At 46.5% G+C, this 19,756-nt stretch overlaps 1 protein-coding gene across 3 annotated transcripts in view; it reads left to right on the forward strand.

Moving 5' to 3' along the window:
• The window catches only part of adamts9 (ADAM metallopeptidase with thrombospondin type 1 motif 9), a 161,991-nt gene that overhangs the window by 96,425 nt on the left and 45,810 nt on the right, over positions 1-19,756 (forward strand). For all 3 annotated transcript variants that reach the window (XR_001170408.3, NR_164664.1, NM_001374796.1), the window contains 3 exon segments: positions 8,313-8,606; positions 9,425-9,586; positions 10,595-10,771. Coding sequence is in view for 1 of the 3 variants with exons in the window: in NM_001374796.1 (NP_001361725.1) it covers positions 8,313-8,606; positions 9,425-9,586; positions 10,595-10,771 (633 nt within the window). In the remaining 2 variants the exon portion in view is untranslated.

Raw genomic sequence — 19,756 nt, forward strand, 5'->3', positions numbered from 1 at the left:
CTGTACAGGCTATGAGCAAACTTAGGAGGCTGTTTCTGCTGAATTGTGCTTAGTACAGGGGAATCCCTATGTGCCATAGTTTTATAGTATCTCTCTGTACAGGCTATGAGCAAACTTAGGGGGCTGGTCCTGCTGAACTGTGCTTAGTACAGGGGAATATCTATGTGCCATAGTTTTATGGTATCTTTCTGTACAGGCTATGGGCAAACTTAGGGGGCTGTTCCTGATGAATTGTGCTTAGTACAGGGGAATCCCTATGCTGCCATAGTTTTATGGTATCTCTCTGTACAGGCTATGAGCAAACTTAGGGGGCTGTTCCTGCTGAATTGTGCTTAGTACAGGGGAATCCCTATGTGCCATAGTTTTATGGTATCTCTCTGTACAGGCTATGAGCAAACTTAGGGGGCTGTTCCTGCTGAATTGTGCTTAGTACAGGGGAAATTTTTGTTTATTGAGTTCTTGCATCCTAATACAATAAAGCTTAAAATAACATAACAAATAAGCAAAAGCATTAAATAGATTTACATGCAGTAAACATAATTAGCTTATCCATAAAACGTATCCGCTTGCTCTGTGGGCAACTGTACAAATGTTACAAAGCTGATGTATAGTCGCACCTGAGCTATACAACGCTGCTCAATTTCCAACTTTAACTCAACTTCAATGAGCGGCTCAGCCTGGCTGGGGGCCACTCTACTATAAACAACTATACACACAAAACATGGCTCTGACTCCAGGAAGGCAAAAGATTGGGCTACTCACCTAAAACTGTATGAAGCCCCATCAGAAAAATACGACGAAGGCAAAAATCTAAGGGGGGTGAAAAGAACTAGCCCAACACCAAAGAGACATCAGAATTAGCAAGAGACTCACGGTGGGTCAAACTGAATGCCCCTCCACAGACCCTTCCACCTTGCTTCATCCATCCTTTGTCTCTCCAAAGAGCGTATCTTCCCGAGCTCACCCAGTACCATATCCACCACCACTGGACAGGGGAGGACTTCACGCCTGAGAGAAACCTTGCACCGTGTGTTCCAGGTGTAAAAGCGGACAACAGAGCTGACTAAGAAAAGAGTGCCCAAATCATACCCCCTGTGTCGCTTGAATGCCCCATAGGCCCACTCCTGGTAATTACAACCAGAGAGGCAAGGAATGCCCAAGGCAGCAGAGACTTGTTTGTAAACATCTATGTTAAAGGGGCACTGAAGCAAGAAGTGGTCCATCGTTTCCACTTCCCCAGAGCATTCCTCTCGTGGGCAGTCACGGTCATCAGTGCGTCTGTACTTCAGATTCCCATTAACATAGAGCTTCCCGTGGAAGGAGCGCCAGACGACATCCCTGAGCTTCGGGGGAACCCTTGGGGAATTGACTAAAGAGAGCCCTGATCTCAACACCTCGTCTGGACAGTCTTTCAGGGCCAGTGATGCATGAAAGTAGGAACCCAAGACTCTCCTATCGATGTCCCTTCTTGGAGAAGCCCTGATCTCCCCAACAGACACACACCACCGCCTCATCACCTTCAGACTCACGGCAACATAAGGCGGGAGAGGGGCATGAGGAGCACGCACGCTCTTTACCAAGCCGCCTCTCTTCCAACACTCAAGAAAAGGAAGGGCCCAAACTCTGAAGATCTCCACCCACAAAGGAGGCTTCTCCAACAGGAGGTTGTTATAGTTATACTTAATAAAGGTGTTCACGAAGAACACAACGGGGTTCACCATACCGAGACCCCCCTCCTTCCTTTGTAGGTAGGTAATATTTCTTTTGATGAGGTTTGTCTTATTCCCCCATAACAGTTGGAAGAAGAGACCTTTGATCTTAACGTAGAAAGCTTCTGGCAAAAGGCACACATGGCTGAGATACAAAAAGATTGGAATCAGGTAGGTTTTGATAAGATCCACCCTTTCTCTGAGGGTAAATTTCAACCCTTTCCACCGGTTCACCAGAACAGATGCGGTTTCCAACTTGCCCTCCCAAATTTGCTTGGCATAATCGCCATGGCCAAATTCGATACCAAGAATTTTAATTTTGGGCTGGGCCACTGGGAAGACATCCGGAAGATCGAAGGCAGGATCTCCCTTCCCCATCCAGAAAGTTTTGCACTTATTCTGATTAATCAAGGACCCAGAGGCCCTTGAGTAGTCCCTTAGCACCCGTGCCACAGTCTCTGCCTCCTCCCCACTAGACACGACTACTGTGACATCGTCTGCATAAGCGGAGACCTTCAGGGCCCTCCCGGGAGACAGAGGAACCCCTGCTAATGCATCGCACTCTATCCGCCTTATGAGGGGATCAATGGCAAATACATAAAGCAAAGGGCTCAAAGGACAGCCCTGTCGGACCCCAGAAGAAACCCCAAAGCTCTCCCCGGACCAACCATTCACAAGTGGGAAACTCTCGGCCCCTTTATACAAAATCTTTAGCCAATTAACAAATTTACCCGGAAGACCGTACCTGTCAAGGAGCAACCAGAGATACTCGTGGTTTACCCTATCGAAAGCCTTTGACTGATCCAAAGTCAGCAGATACTTACCCCACTCGCAGATCCTGCACCGCTCTAGGACCTCCCGGATGCCAAGGACAGCGGAAAAGGTGCTGCGGCCCTTCACTGTGCAGTGCTGAGAGGGGGAAAGAAGCCTTTCTGCAAAAGGAAAAAGGCGGTTGAACATGACCTTTGCCAGAATCTTTCGGTCTGTATTGAGAAGAGCGATGGGGCGCCAGTTCTCAACCTTAGACTGGTCCAAACCCTTGGAGAGGAGAATAAGAGCTGAGTGTCTCATAGAGGGAGGGAGTAGGCCCTCTTCCAGGGTGCTACTGAATACCTCTGTGAGACGAGGGGCCAGGACATCAACAAACTGTTTATAAAATTCGGCTGTTAAACCGTCAGGCCCTGGAGACTTTTTGAGGCCTAAGCCTTCAATTGCCTTCCTGACCTCCTCAACTCCAATCTCACACTCCAATTCGTCAAAAGAAATATTCTCATCTTGCAGAATAGGGGTCTCTTCCAGAAAGGAAGACATACTGGCCCGGGAGAGCCCCTGCCCCTTCAGGAGTTCAGCATAGTAGTTCTTAACAACTCTGAGAATACCAGGGACCGAAGTCTCTAGCACCCCAGCCTCATTTTGCAAGCCGTGTATGGACTTGCGGGAAAACACTTCCCGGCAGTTTTGGTAAGGGTCGGGCGAGTGGTGCTTCCCGTAGTCCCTCTCCAAAACCAGGGAAGAGTACCTGTCATACTGATACTCCTTCATGAGGGCACGGACCCTGGCAACTTCCCCACCTTGGGCCCCATCAGACACCAGTCTGTCTAACTTTCTCCTGAGAGATTGGTAGGCACGATCTTTATCAATTTGTATCTTGTTTGCTAGGCCTCGAAAGAGTCCTGCTGCCCTCTTTTTGACCATCTCCCACCACTCCGCCTTAGTGTTGCACAGATCTAATAAGGATTCCTGAGCCTGAAAGAACTCCCTGAAGGACTGATTTACACACTCCTCCCCCAGGAGGGCCGAATTCAGGCGCCAAAGACCCCTTCCCCTCTGAGGGGACTCTGAAACATTCAAGGACACACTCACCATACAGTGATCGGAGAACTCCACGGCTGTCACCTCAGGAGGAGACACTATGAAGTCCTGTTTAACAAAAAACCTGTCTATCCTACTTCTACATGTTCCTCTATAAAAAGTGAAACCCGTGCGGTCAGGGAAGTGGCGAATGTGCACATCCTCTAGGCCGGCCTGACTAACTATGCTATTCAGGTAAATGCTATCGTAGCCCAGCCGACCTGCGGCACCTCCCCTATCCATAGGCCTAGTCACGGTGTTAAAGTCACCGCCAAAAATTATCGGCCGGGCTGTAAAAAGAAAGGGCTTAATCCTGCTAAACAGGTCCCTCCTCGCCTTTAGGGTCTGAGGACCGTACACATTAATAAGGCGAAGATTCTGCCCATTCAGCAGGACGTCTAAGACCATACATCTGCCCATCTCTACCTCAATCACCCGTTTGACTGTTACCTTACTGGTCTTAAAAAGGACCGCCACTCCGCTGTACATCTCGGCCGCAAGAGACCAGTAAGAAGGACCGTGCACCCATTCCTTCTTGGCCCTATGGAGCACCTGAAGATTGCATAATCTGGTCTCTTGCAAAAATAAAATGTCTGCCTCAACTCGGGAGAGAAAAAAGAAGGCCGTGTCTCTTGCACCTACAGACTTAACGCTCGCGACATTAATGGTCACGACGCGTATCGGAGGGGGAACAGCCATTTACAGGGTGATTAAGATGAGGAGGTTTCCACCCTCCTTTTTACCTTCCTATCATCGTCAGAGCATTCCCTCTTTGCAGAGAGACCAGATGGAAGCTTTTCAGCTTCAGCAGGACTTATGTCCTCAAATTCCGAAGAGGAAGAGTTGGCGTTATCAGACTGGCCAAGCTCCCTGTTTAGCTCCTCCTCCTCCTCCAACTCTGCCCTCTCCCCCCAAGATAAAGGAGCAAATCTGTTTACGGATAAAGGAAAGGGATCAGCCCCCTCCTTTGTATGGGCACCCTCTGCCCTCTCCTCTTTCTTTCTGTGATTCCCCCCACTCGAGTTGGTAGCCTTTTGCTTGGCCAAGGTGGCTTTCTGGGGTTCGCCTACTTTGACCCAATCCCCCAATGTGTTGTTAGCCGCACTAGGCCGCTCAGAAGGGGGGGTCTCCTGAACTACCCTTTGGGACATTAGTGACCGTCCACTAGGTTGTCCTCTCCCCCTTCCCCGTGTTGCCCTAACGGATGTGGAGGACTGCGGGGCTTGGGAAGACTGCGGGGCCCGGGAAGACTGCGGGGCCCGGGAAGACTGCGGGGCCTGGGAAGACTGCGGGGCCCGGGAAGGCTGGGGGCCCTGGGGAGGCTGGGGGCCATGGGAAGGCTGAGATGAATTATGGGGGATGAACGGGGGGTCAGGATCAGGCACAGGCTGAGTTTCCCCAACCACCTGACCCTGTGTGGCCTCGGACTCCAGCACCCCCATTTCCTTGTGGTATTCCTCATCAATGCTTTGCCACGACATAGGACAGGAACCATACGCATGGCCGAGCTCTCCGCACAAGTTGCACCGGATGCTTTTGGGACAGTGCTTTGCCACATGACCTACGCCAAGGCACATGGCGCATTTCAGTACATCGCAACTAATACTGAAATGCCTGGTGGAGCCGCACTTCCAACATTCCCTGGGCTGCCCGGGATAAAAGCAGCAGACTAAATCCCGGCCAATGTATGCGGAGCTGGGGATGTGCTGGGTGACATTGCCTACTGTGCGTAGGCGCACCTTAGCCTGCCAGCCCCCCGTCCATATCCCCCTGTACCCAAAGTCCCTCTCCAGCTCCCCTATCACATCCCCATACCTTCTGAGCCAGATCTTAAGGTCTGCGGGGGGGATGGACTCATTCTCTATTAGAATGGTGACCTTGCAGACCCCAGGCCTAGACACGGGCACTGCCCGAAACCCCTCCCACATCCCTGTGGCATCCCTAAACTTTTCCCAGAATTCATCTAACTCCTGGGGCCTCATGAAGCTGATGGTATAATCTTTGAAAACTTTGTTATGCACAAAACAATAAATATCATTTGCAGTGAAGCCCATATCACAGATCTTATCAATAACATTATTTCCCTCAGGCAAGGGACCCTCCCCCTCCCACTGCAACCGCACCACATTCCTGCGCCTCCCCGAGTCTGCGGGGTAGATCCTCCCACGTCGGGGGTAATTCCCCACTGCAGGTTTGTCACCCACACGCGCCCCACTCACTGCCACCTTCGCCACATTCACACTGCCAGGCACTTTAGCCTTGCCACGGACAATATTAGCAAAGCTTTGGCCACTCACTCCCGCCACCTCATTCGCTGCACTCACACCCGCCGCTGTGGCATTAACTGCACCAGTTGGGTCATTCACCCCTGCACCCACAGCACTTGTACCCACACCCACAGCACTCATACCTGCACCCACAGCACTCGTACCTGCACCCACAGCACTTGTACCCACAGCACTCATACCTGCACCCACAGCACTCGTACCTGCACCCACAGCACTTGTACCCACAGCACTCATACCTGCACCCACAACACTTGTATCTGCACCCACATTCACCTCTTGCACAACAGCATTTGACCCTTGCACAGTTGGACCCGAGCCCCCCAACACTTTCCCCCCAGACACATTTACACCCACAGAATTCACATTCCCAGTGCACTCACCAGCCTCAGGCAGTCGCTCACCGATCCCCTCACTGCAGTCACGCCCACGCACACTTGCACCATTGGAAATGGCAGCAGTTGGAATTGCTGAACTACCAGAGTCCGCTGCAGAGTCTTTTGCAGCCGCCTTCTTCCTGCCAGATTTAGGAGCAGGCTTGGTCTTCTTCTTCTTCTTTCCCTTTCGCTGTTCCTCCTGCTGCTCAGCGACTGCAGCTTTGCCTTTATGGTTCCGCTCCGAGTTGTTCCCATCACAACTGGCTTTTTCCTGCTCTGGGAGAGACACAGTAGTGGATGTAGTGGCCTCTGGCTGCTGTGAGATGACACCCTCAGGGCCCGCTAGTTGTTCTGCACCGATATTTGCAGCAGTGTGGCAAACTGATTCCCTTTCAGCCATGTTCTGCGCCGGCTGCCCTACATTCCTCCCAGATGGCAGATTCTCACTTTTCCCTGCTGTAGCCATATTGGCATTTGCTTTGTGTGCCCAACTGGCCAACGCAGCAGGGGCTGACTGCACCCCAACATCCTCAGCTGACTGAGGGGCAGCCTGGGAGACACCCATAGATATAGGCTGATTTTGGGGTGAGGGCAGGACAGGGAAATCAGATTCTGTGTAGACAAAGCTACTTACTTCCAGCTGCTGTTTCTTTTCCTTCGCTTTTACCTTTTCCTTGGGGTCAATATCTTCAATTTCTTCCATAGAAAAGACCATTTTTGCGGTCTCAGGGAGCAAGGAGACTCCACCTGCCTGATCTCCCTTAGGAGGCCCGGTGTACCTGAGGGGGTACCAGTGGGGGTACCAGTAGGAGTGCCAGTGGGGATCCCAGGGCTCTTTGGAACTGGCCGGTTTGGCTGGAGGGCCCCAGAGCTTTCAGGCTCCTCATCGCTGGACACCTCTGTAATGGCTCTGCTTCTCAGCGATGCCCTGTATTTTTCCTCCTGGCGCCTCTGCTCCATCTCCCGGAACCGCTCGGCATTATCAAAGGATTCCTTTACCGCGCCGATTCCCTTGCCAAGGAAGTCCAGCTCCCGCTCCAGAGTGCGCTGTTTGTCGCACAGGGCAGCAATCTCTACCTTCTTGCGGGGCCGGGCCAGGCTGTAGGCCTTAGCGCACTCATACCTCTTGGTCTTTATTAGAGATTTCAGAGCCGCAAGCTCAGCCCTTTTCTCCTTAAACTTCTGAATTCCCTTGGCCAGATTTTCCTGGAATCCCGGTTCATGCGGCAGCATGTCAGGGTCAAACCCCGCAACTTGCACTGGGGACTCCGCTTGGGGCCCCTCAGAAACTCCTCCTTCTGCAGAAGCACCCCGAGGCCTAGGTGACTCAGATGAGGCCTGGGGCTTTCCTGGATCAGCATCCCTGGGCGCACCACACCCTCCAGGGCTGCAATTGCTCATGATTGAGCTCAACGAGCACCACACAACCTGCGATCAGCACCCAGCAGCACACACGGTCAGGTGAGCACTAGTGGGCGGTTCCTGCTGAATTGTGCTTAGTACAGGGGAATCCCTATGTGCCATAGTTTTATGGTATCTCTCTGTACAGGCTATGAGCAAACTTAGGGGGCTGTTCCTGCTGAATTGTGCTTAGTACAGGGGAATCCCTATGCTGCCATAGTTTTATGGTATCTCTCTGTACAGGCTATGAGCAAACTTAGGGGGCTGTTCCTGCTGAATTGTGCTTAGTACAGGGGAATCCCTATGTGCCATAGTTTTATGGTATCTCTCTGTACAGGCTATGGGCAAACTTAGGGGGCTGTTCCTGCTTAATTGTGCTTAGTACAGGGGAATCCCTATGTGCCATAGTGTTATGGTATCTCTCTGTACAGGCTATGGGCAGATTTAGGGGGCTGTTCCTGCTGAATTGTGCTTAGTACAGGGGAATCCCTATGTGCCATAGTGTTATGGTATCTCTCTGTACAGGCTATGGGCAAACTTAGGGGGCTGTTCCTGCTTAATTGTGCTTAGTACAGGGGAATACCTGTGCTATAAACCAAATATATGGGTTATTTTTCGCTGCATGGTATTAATGTTGGTAATGACTGGTACACACTGCTGAGAAGATGCTATAATTTGAAATATTTCAGTGTTCTGTGACTTGTGGCCAAGGGAAGGCGACGCGCCAAGTCATTTGCGTGGATTTCGCTGATCAGACAGTTGACGGGAGTGAATGTGACCCAGACGATGTACCAGCAGTGGAACAGGAATGCTCCATGTCCCCATGTTATTACCTGAACCACGACTACAGCAAACCCATTCAGACCGTCCCAAACACAGATCATCGGATACGATCTAATCCCACTCTGGCCATTCTAAACCGAAACACTGGCCGACCAGCCGGGTCAGGGGGCAGCCAGTGGCGAACAGGCCCTTGGGGAGCAGTAAGTGCTTGTTTTTATTTACTTGTCCTTTAAAAAAGAAAAGCTTTTCTACTAGGCAAGAGGGTAATGTATAAAAAAGTTTGCCCAGATCAGGTGACCAGTAAATGCTACCTGCTGATTGGTTGCTATGGGTTACCTGCACCTTTTATTACATTACTAGGAATAAAAGTGGTGCAGGTATAGGACCCGTTATCCAGTATGCTCAAGACCAAGGGTATTCTGGATAAGGGGTCTTTCCGTAATTGGATCTCCATACCTTAAGTCTACTAAAGAATCAATAAAACATTAATTAAACCCTATGGGATTGTTTTGCATCCAATAAGGATTAATTATATCTTAGTTGGGATCAAGTACAGGTACTGTTTTATTATTACAGAGAAAAGGGAATCATTTAACCATTAAATAAACCCAATAGGGCTGTTCTGCCCCCAATAAGGGGTAATTATATCTTAGTTGGGATCAAGTACAGGTACTGTTTTATTATTACAGAGAAAAAGGAAATCAGTTTTAAAATTCTGAATTATTTGATTAAAATGGAGTCTATGGGAGAAGGGCTTTAATTCGGAGCTTTCTGGATAACGGGTTTCCGGATAAGGGGTCCGATACCTGTACAGAGAAAAAGGAAATCAGTTTTAAAATTCTTAATTATTTGCTTATAGTGGAGTCTATGGGAGATGGGCATTCCGTAATCCGGAGCTTTCTGGATAACGGGTTTCCGGATAAGGGATCCCATACCTGTACTACTATTAGGGCATATATTATATATTATTAAAAAGACACTTGCTACATTATATTATATGTCTGGTTTTCATCGCCAGTGCTCCAGTACCTGCGCCGGAGGATTCCAGAGACGGGTCGTTGTGTGTCAGGATGAAAATGGATATCCAGCAAGTAACTGTGATGAGAAAACCAAACCCATTGAGCAGCGGTCCTGCGAATCGGGATCGTGCCCTCAGTGGGCATTTGGAAACTGGGGAGAGGTGAGTTTCCTGAGACCCTACTGATTTATCTATCAATGCATAGGGTATCCTTCTAGAAGAACAGGGATTATTAATTTAGTGACCTACTCCATTCACCCGTATCTTAGCGTAGAGGCTTTCTGAGTTTTAGGGGTTAAACCCCTTCTTGTGGTGCAAAATCTACCCCAGGATAAGGTTGTAAAGGTGTCACTTGAACAGTTTATGTTCTACAGTTTTATGGAGTGTCCAGGGCAGTAGATAAGTAGAACCCTCATCCACTGATCGAGCTTCCCAGGGAAGGAATGCTAACTGAAGGTCCTCACATATCTCCCAATTCTATATTAGTCTAATTGGCCATGACTTGTCCTCACAGGCTATAAACTATCCTCAAGTCAACATCAATATACATCTTATTCTTCTTGGTTAGATAATAGTCCTCCCAAGCCAGTAATGGTGATCCTGGTGGAATTATCTAGCGCTATCCAATGAGAAATAAGCTATATAATATATAATATAGACCTTATTCTTTTTGGTTTGAGAATTGTCCTCCCAAAACCAGTGTTGGTGATCCTGAGAAATCAGTCACACAAAGACAATTGGACAAACTGTCCTTAAGTCAACATCAAGAGTAATATAGACCTTATTCTTCTTGGTTGGACATAGTCCTCCCCAAGCCTGTGTTGGTGATCCTCAAAAATCAGTCACACAAAGACAATTGGACAAACTGTCCTTAAGTCAACATCAAGAGTAATATAGACCTTATTCTTCTTGGTTGGACAGTAGTCCTCCCCAAGCCAGTGTTGGTGATCTTGAGAAATCAGTCACACAAAGACAATTGGACAAACTGTCCTTAAGTCAACATCAAGAGTAATATAGACCTTATTCTTCTTGGTTGGACAGTAGTCCTCCCCAAGCCAGTGTTGGTGATCCTGAGAAATCAGTCACACAAAGACAACCGCGTACACATACTGTATTTTCCATGTTCAGCAAAGTTTTGTTTTTTCAATAATTATTTTTTATCTTTTCCAGTGTTCCAAAAAATGTGGCGGTGGAACGAGGACACGACAGGTGGTTTGTCAGAGGTCCAACGGGGACATATTTAATGATCTTAGCTGTGAAATTCTTGATAAACCGCCGGATCGTGAGCAGTGCAACATGCACAGTTGCCCTCGGGAGACCGGGTGGAACAGTGGCCCCTGGAACGTGGTACGAACATAAATGTTTCTGTTTGTTTTTGTCTCCATTTCAGTACTGAGTTCTTGTCCTCGGGGCATTTGCCCCTTTTATAATTGCCAGTGACAATTCCAATGCTATTTTTTTTTATATGTAACTTTATAACTTTGATATTTGTATTTAGATGAAGTGTTTTTGTGAATTTTTTTTTATCATAGTAATGAATTGGGTAATTTAATGAACTAGACCGCTTTGCTAGTAGGCAAGGTGACACGAGATATAATGTAGATTCATGGAACTGTATTTATCAGTTCAGTTCTCTATGGGCACAGTGTGCAGCTGATGGACAATTTTTTGGGGGGGGTTAAAGTAGAATGTAAAAAAATATATATATAGATTGTTCATTTAGGATTTATCATTGTAAGATATTTATAAGCATCTCACGAGGAGAAAGTAGCTGGACACCCTATTACCCTGTATTTCAGTGGCCCCAGCAATGTATGACACGGTCATTCCAACTATTTATGACACAGTGACCCCCAGCATTTCATAGTTGGACACAGAAACACTATTACCCTGTATTTCAAGATCCAGTGGCCCCAGCAATGTATGACACAGTGACCCCCCAGCATTTCATAGCTGGACACAGAAACACTATCACCCTGTATTTCATGACACAGTTGCCCCAGCAATGTATAACTTAATGGTCTTATTATTGTATGACACAGTGGTACACAGTATAAGTGAACCCAGCACTACATGACACAGTGGCCCCAGCAATTTTTGACGCACTCCTCAACATTTATGACACAGTGCCCCCCAGCATTTTATAGCTGAACACAGAAACACTATTACCCTGTATTTCATGACACAGTTGCCCCAGCAATGTATAACTTAATGGTCTTGTTATTGTAGGACACAGTGGTTCACAATATAACACAGTGAACCCAGCACTTCATGACACAGTGGCCCCAGCAATTTTTGACACAGTCCTCAACATTTATGAGACAGTGCCCCCCAGCATTTCATAATAAAGGAATCCTTGCAATTTATAACACAATGGCGCCAGCAATTTATTACACAAATGCCCATAGTATGTCATTATATAGTGAACCCATCATGTATGACACAGCGCATTGAGCAATTTATCACACAGTGACCCCAGCAATTTATTATACAGTGGCCCCACAATTTCATAACACAGTGGCCCACAGTATGTCATTATATAGTGAACCCAGCATTTCATGAGGCAGTGGCCCCAGCAATATATGACTCAGTGACCCCAGAATTTCATGATACAGTATTTCATGACACAGTTGTCCCAGCAATTTATAACATAATGGCCCCATTGTTTCATGATACAGTGGCCCACAGTATGTCATGATAAAGTGAACCCAACATGTCATGACACTGTGGCCCCAGCAATCTATGACAGAGTCCTTCTAGAAAAGTACACCCAGCATTTTAGTTGCAATTCATTTTTGTGGCCCCAACATTTCATGACACAGTGGCCCTAGCAATATATGACATGGTGGGGGTCATTTATCAACACTGGGCAGTAACCTATGGCAACCAATCAAATTGTTGTTTGCATTGTTCTACCTGCAGCTGGCTGAAAAAAGCCAATAAGGGATAGGTTGTTGCCCATGGGCAAATTTGCCCAATGTTGATAAATGATCCCCCAAAGTAACCCCAGCATTTCTGCAGCAATGTATAACACAGTGGCCCCAGCAATTTATTATGCAGTGGCTGCTTCACTTCAAGACGCGGTGAGCCCTGTAATTTATAATATGTGTAATAAAAAACACTAACTTTTGCACAGGTGCAGTAACCCATAGCAACCAATCAGCAGTCGCCTTTTTAAAAGCAAACCTCCTATTGGTTGCTGTAGGTCACTGTTCTGGGCAAGCTGAATGCCTTTTACTTCATATGGGGGTATGACTTTTCTTGCCTTTTTTTCAATAGGTGTATTTTATTGATGACATAACTACCAGATATACATTATGTACAGATGTTAGTTTATATATATATATATATATATATACATACATACAGAGGTTGTTTTTATTGCTTTTTTTATATGCGTGTGATTTAGGAGTTATTTTCTACATTCCTTACAAAATCTCTAAAACAATTTACATTTTGGTGCTAAATTACCCTCATTTGCAATAAAGCGTACTCGCAGGGATACATGAATGTTGGGATTGTATAGAAATGTTCCATTTTGTATATTAAGCCACATTTCCCATGCCTAGTTTTGCTCTTATTCCATTTACACTGATGTTGATGATTGTTCATATAAATCTATATACACATACATCTGTTTGTATATACCGTTTGGAAACACTTTATAAATAAGAACACTCTAATTTATTGTCTTTTGGCTTATTCTGATGTAAAAATGTTCAAAGTATGTGTCGTATTTATAAGTTGTGTTTGGAACTTACTAGGGCAGACCTAGAACATTCCTACTATGAACAGAAGCTGCCATGTTGCATGTCTTATAGGACAAAGCACCAGATTCAGCAGCTATCTGGTTGCTAGGGTCCAAGTTACCTTAGCAACCAGGGAGCAGTTTAAATGAGAGGCTGGTATATGAATAGGAGAGGACTTGAATAGAAAATCAAGTTATAAAAAGTAACAATAACAATAAAACTGGAGCCTCACAGAGCAATAGGTTTTGGCTGCCGGGGTCAGTGACCCCCATTTGAAAGCTGGAAAGAGGCAGAAGAGGAAGGTAAAAAGTTCAAAAACTATAAAAAGTAAATAATGAAGACCAATTGAAAAGTTGCTTAGAAATAGCCATTCTGTAACATAGTAAAAGTTAACGGAAAGGTGAACCTCCTCTATAAGTTTAAACTCTTATTATTCTGTTATAGAAGGCCCTATTCCTAGCTACTTTGCAGTTGGTCTTCATTACTTATTTTTTTATAGTTTATGAATTATTTTTTATTTTTTTCTATAAAAGGAAAAAAAGCAACTGATCATTTGAGCACATTCCCTCGAATATATGAAATTGCTCGATTGAATACAATGGTGGCAGATATGAAGGACTGTATTTTAGTTTTAGCAATGGGAGATCTAATTACTGTACAATGGTGCTGAAGGTGAGCTTGCAGGCAAATTCTGCTTTGCCAGTGCGGTTTTAGTCTTCATTTTCCATTGCTGTTAGATTACTGCCGTTATTTAAGTTGCATCCCGGAAACGCTCATTGATTCCTAGGGCTCATTTACAGATTTCGCAGTTTCGCCCAGTGTCGTCCGTGTGTCACCAACCTTCAATAAATCATTGATCAGAGATCCCAGATTTAATTGCCTAATGACCCACAGCCAAATGAATAGGACACCTAGTGGGGCTGTTTGTTCCAGTAAATAGGCCTCACCCACCCCATCATTCTATATAAATAAGACATGTGATATATATAAAACGGATATAGTAAGATGGGAGGAATGCCTTATACCAAACCGAAAGACCCGCTTGTTTGGTAAGGTCGCCCACCATTCCCTAATATCCCCACCTTTCCCCAATATGCCCACCTTTCCCCAATATGCCCACCTTTCCCCAATATGCCCACCTTTCCCCAATATCCCCACCTTTCCCCAATATGCCCACCTTTCCCCAAATCCCTACCTTTCCCCAATATGCCCACCTTTCCCCAAATTCCCACCTTTCCCCAATATGCCCACCATTCCCTAATATCCCCACCTTTCCCCTGTATGCCCACCTTTCCCCAAATCCCCATCTTTCCCCAATATACCCACTTTTCCCCAAATCCCCAACTTTCCCCAGTATGCCCACCTTTCCCCAATATCCCCACCATTCCCTAATATCCCCACCTTTCCCCAATATCCCCACCTTTCCCCAATATGCCCACCTTTCCCCAATATCCCCACCTTTCCCCAGTATGCCCACCTTTCCCAAATATCCCACCTTTCCCCAAATCCCCAACTTTCCCCAGTATCCCCACCTTTCCCCAATATCCCCACCATTCCCTAATATCCCCACCTTTCCCCAATATACCCACCTTTCCCCAAATCCCCACCTTTCCCCAAATCCCCAACTTTCCCCAGTATCCCCACCTTTCCCAAATATCCCCACCTTTCCCCAATATGCCCACCGTTCCCCAATATCTCACCTTTCCCCAAATCCCCAACGTTCCCCAGTATCCCCACCTTTCCCCAATATCCCCACCTTTCCCCAAATCCCCACCTTTCCCCAAATCCCCAACTTTCCCCAGTATCCCCACCTTTCCCCAATATCCCCACCATTCCCCAGTATCCCCACCTTTCCCCAGTATCCCCACCTTTCCCCAGTATCCCCACCTTTCCCCAATATCCCCACCTTTCCCCAATATCCCCACCATTCCCCAGTATCCCCACCTTTCCCCAATATCCCCACCATTCCCCAGTATCCCCACCTTTCCCCAATATCCCCACCATTCCCCAATATCCCCACCTTTCCCCAGTATGCCCACCTTTCCCCAGTATCCCCACCTTTCCCCAATATGCCCACCTTTCCCCAAGATTGATCTGCTCATTTGGTGTGAGGGCCAAACGGTCAAATCACTTTGACAGGATTCAGGTCACTGGGGGAAAACCACTTCCCGAGCCGATGCATTCCTCACCCCGGCTGGATTTTTAAACCTGCCCAATCTACATCTGTCCAATTTTCACCCAGATATCGGTCAGGCAGGCCCATCGGCAGATTTTATTGGCCCATGTATGGCCACCTTGAGATCATTATAAGATGCTTTATAATTCTGGGTGGGGTAGGGAAGGTACAAACTCAGTCTCCTTGTCATGTTTCATAAAGGTTTAATTAAAAGGCAAAAGACATTTTTCTGAATACAAATCCTCTTTATTGAAGATGTTTAGCTCTATGGCATCACCGCGCCCCCCCCTGCCTGCGCAGTCACTCCCGGCAGTGAGTATGTAACTCTCCTTGGGTGGGATCCTGTTAATCCTGACGGGGCCCTTAGGGCACTTGTAACTGATTTAACCCGTAAATATATCTTTATAATGAAATCAGCCAGAAAATGTATCCGCTTCTGACATTACAGAGCCAGTCCCTTCCCTCCCTTCATTTCAACCTAATGCCATTGAGTCTCAGACGTTAGAGTTACCTGAATTACCTGTATTTATGTAATAAAATGTATATATTTCCCTGCTATTGGTGTTTATTCTTTTATATTCATATTTGTGCTCCCTGCGCCATTTCTCTCTATATAATGGGCACTTAGTGTTAGTAGGAATGGAGAAATAGGGCTTTTTTTTACCCTGTACGTACATAAGGATTTTTTCCCATTAAACGGATAAAGAGTGGGAATTATGTGGCTCATTTAGTAACAGCAGGCACAGATGTACTTTTATTGGCCGATATAAATCTCGTGCCCATTACTATTAATGTGCCAAAGGAGCAAGGCGTCACACACAGAGGGGCATGGGAGTCCAATTGTAAAACAACAAACGCCATTTAGTACCAGTAGGGGAGCTGTGGAGCGGGTTAAAATAGAGAAACAGCTGACACTTTAACTTATACTATTACTATATATTATTTCTATAGCAACATCATCTCCCACAGTGCTTTGCAGAATAAAGGAATGCCAATGTGGAAATAGGAAGAGAATGAAAGGAATGTTCTGCACCCCATTCAATATGGCAGCTCCCACCTGTACTTATAAACACAAATGGATTTGTAAGCATCTGCTTTAGGGAAATGTTGGTATAAACTTTGTAAAGGAGTTATTTGCTTTATGGCAACCTGCATATATCCAGTTTAAGCAGGAAACCACCTTCCTATTTGTCTTGGGTCCTTTTGTGCCTGTTTCCCTTTCTATTCATCTTCAAAGAGGTGCACAGTTACCAAATAATGTGTGTATGGCACCCGATAAGAAAACAGAGCAAGGTGCTATGGGTATAGTATGTAATAGCTATGGGGAAACGTTGGGCTCCAACAAGGAGGAATAGGTAATGACCAATGAAGCACAGGAGCTTTCTAATAAGTCTAGTAACCCATAGCAACAAGAAGCTTTCTCTGCTGCTTTTGTGGATACTTTGTGCATACCTCCAGTAGCTAATGATCCCTTCTCTTCCAAACCACTCTCTCTCAATTGATTATTCTGCTTTGTGGTTGCGTAGATGCTGGGGTCGTGGTCTTAAAATTAAAAAAAGGGAATGTCCCCAGAGTATCAGTGCTGTATATGTTGGGGTTCTGTACCAGCCCAAGGCCCCCATAGCCCTTTTAGCAGGGAAGATCTGTGCCCCTGGAGATGCCCCAGTAGCCCCCATCTTCTTTTCTGCTGATTCCCCCCCACATACTCTGTGCTGCTGTCACTTACCTGAGCTTAGGGACCCACTCACAATATAGTATATAGAGAATGTTAAATACATGATAGACCGATTAGCAATTAATTCAGATTCTCATTATTCAGCAGCTCCTAAACCAGTGCAATTAGTATCAACATTTAATAATCAGCCCTGTAGCATCATTTATTTGTTACTTGATTATTTGAGATGACCCCCTTAAGTTTAATTTCTTAACAGCTGCCCAGAGCCCACTGAGCACGTGCAGTGCCCCTGACACTGCTAACAAAATGCAAGATGGGGAGCTCCTGTGATAAGTTTGAAGGCCTGTTATAGAGGTGCAGAACATTTAGGCTCAGTGCATAAAATGCACAATTTATTGGGTATTTATAGGGGTACAGAGTGATCAGAGGTGCCTGGGTGATGGGTGTGGATATAAATACAATGGAATTTGCTGAGAAATCCAGTGCATCCCTACTGGGTGCCAGGGTACCAATATCGGGTACTGTCTGCCCCTAAGGAAAGGTGTAGCTGTGCCCAGAGCGCCATTGTGAGCAGCTGAATAAAGCCCCCCTTGATTTCACTGAACCACCCCCAAAAACATCACCACCCTCATAGACTTCACTTATTCAAAAGGTGGCAAAACTAGTGGGCACCATCTGGCCGGGTCATTCCGCCAGCCTGGGCTGATCCACAATCTTCTCCAGGGCCGGGAGTATTAAACCACTTACCTTATTAGCCTTTCTGCCTCCTTTGCAGTCTGACGCCGAGATACAAAGTTGTTCATCTTAGGAATGAGCACAGCAGTAGCGCTGAAATGTGGCCCCGAGGGGACCCAATTAGCGAGCAGGTCCTGCTCCCCGCACATGTATCCTATTTATGTGATATAGGAATGTTTTCAGTGGGCATGACATTTTAATAAACACCATTCTGTACGGTTAGACAGATTACATTTAATGGGTATTGGGCTTCTGTGTATAGTGGAGCTCCACCATTCCAGAATAAAAGAATCAAACCATTTACACTCCCCCCACCCCAACTTACCTTTTCCTATGGTGGTTCTTGCTGAAGAATCCCTGGCAGGGACTTTGTGGGTCCCCATTCCCACATGTGGCCCCTGTAATCACATGCAGTTATAGGTATGTCCAGACTCTTGTTACTGTCATCCTGCCTGGATCTGTGTTACTGGGCCAGTTCTAGCAATGTCCACCCTTTACTTAAGACTTGGACAAGTGGGTCACTCTGCTTGGCAAGTGGGCATCCCTTATTGGTGACTTGTTGTGCAATCCAGTGCCAGGATACTGTCTCCGCGGATTTGTCTGAACCCAAAATGTTTCCTACTTTTACTTGTTTGGGGCAGAACTTCCATGTTACACCTCTATCCCATCGTTATATGCCTGAATTCAGAATCATAAGTTGGCCATACACTTTACGAGGTCCCCATAGAAGAGGTTCTCCTCCCGATATGCCCACCTTAGGTGGGCTATATCAGTCCAATTTGATTGTTTTGTCTTAGGGCTAAATGAATTAAAACAGCGGGCATAGGCGCTGGCAGGCCAAGGACCACATTAATGAACTGATGCGGCAGAAAATCAAACCTGCCTGTTGACATCTGTCCAACTTTAGGCCAGATGCCGGTCAGCCAGGCCAGTCGGGGTTGCCCCTACATGGGCAGATAAGCTACCGAATCAGTCTAAAGGACTCAGCTAAAATCTCCCTGTGTATGGCCATCTTTGTGCAATTCCCCTGCCGCACTCAGCAATAATGAAGGCTATTATTTGCCCAGTAGTGCGGCATAACGATGATGATGATGATGATGGTAGAGAGTGCTGTTAATGGAGGATCATTATGGATAATGAGTGATGCATTAAATAAACAGTTCCAATGTGCAGTTAATCACTTGAAAGCTTTCCGACACAAAGTAGGAGATATTGGAAATTCCCTGCCAAACGTATAACGGTTGGAGCGCATAACAATGGCTCTGTACCCATGCCAAGCATTCAAACCACACATAATACATATATTTATTACAGAAAACATACAAGCTTAGAATATTCATGGGATCTGGATAAAAGGAAACTGCCATGTATTTTAAAATCTAAAAAGCTTCAAGTTGTGTTTTTAACGCATGATGTTTATCGGTGCTGTTTGTAGCCTGGCATTGGGCATTCACTTGGTTTCACCTATTCAGTAAAAGACTGGGCATTCTAGCTGGCGACTCTAGCTGTCCGTTGGCTACATATAGGAAGTCAAGGAATGACTAGGCTTCTAGTGTGGGACTTATCCTGTGAGTCGGTTACACCTGGGGAGTCAGGGAACGACTAGGCTTCTAGTGTGTGACTTATCCTGTGAGTCGGTTACACCTGGGGAGTCAGGGAATGACTAGGCTTCTAGTGTGGGACTTATCCTGTGAGTCGGTTACACCTGGGGAGTCAGGGAATGACTAGGCTTCTAGTGTGGGACTTATCCTGTGAGTCGGTTACACCTGGGGAGTCAGGGAATGACTAGGCTTCTAGTGTGGGACTTATCCTGTGAGTCGGTTACACCTGGGGAGTCAGGGAATGACTAGGCTTCTAGTGTGGGACTTATCCTGTGAGTCGGTTACACCTGGGGAGTCAGGGAATGACTAGGCTTCTAATGTGGGACTTATCCTGTGAGTCGGTTACACCTGGGGAGTCAGGGAATGACTAGGCTTCTAGTGTGTGACTTATCCCGT

This window comes from Xenopus tropicalis, chromosome 4 (assembly GCF_000004195.4).
Source record: "Xenopus tropicalis strain Nigerian chromosome 4, UCB_Xtro_10.0, whole genome shotgun sequence".
Lineage (NCBI taxonomy): Eukaryota > Metazoa > Chordata > Amphibia > Anura > Pipidae > Xenopus > Xenopus tropicalis.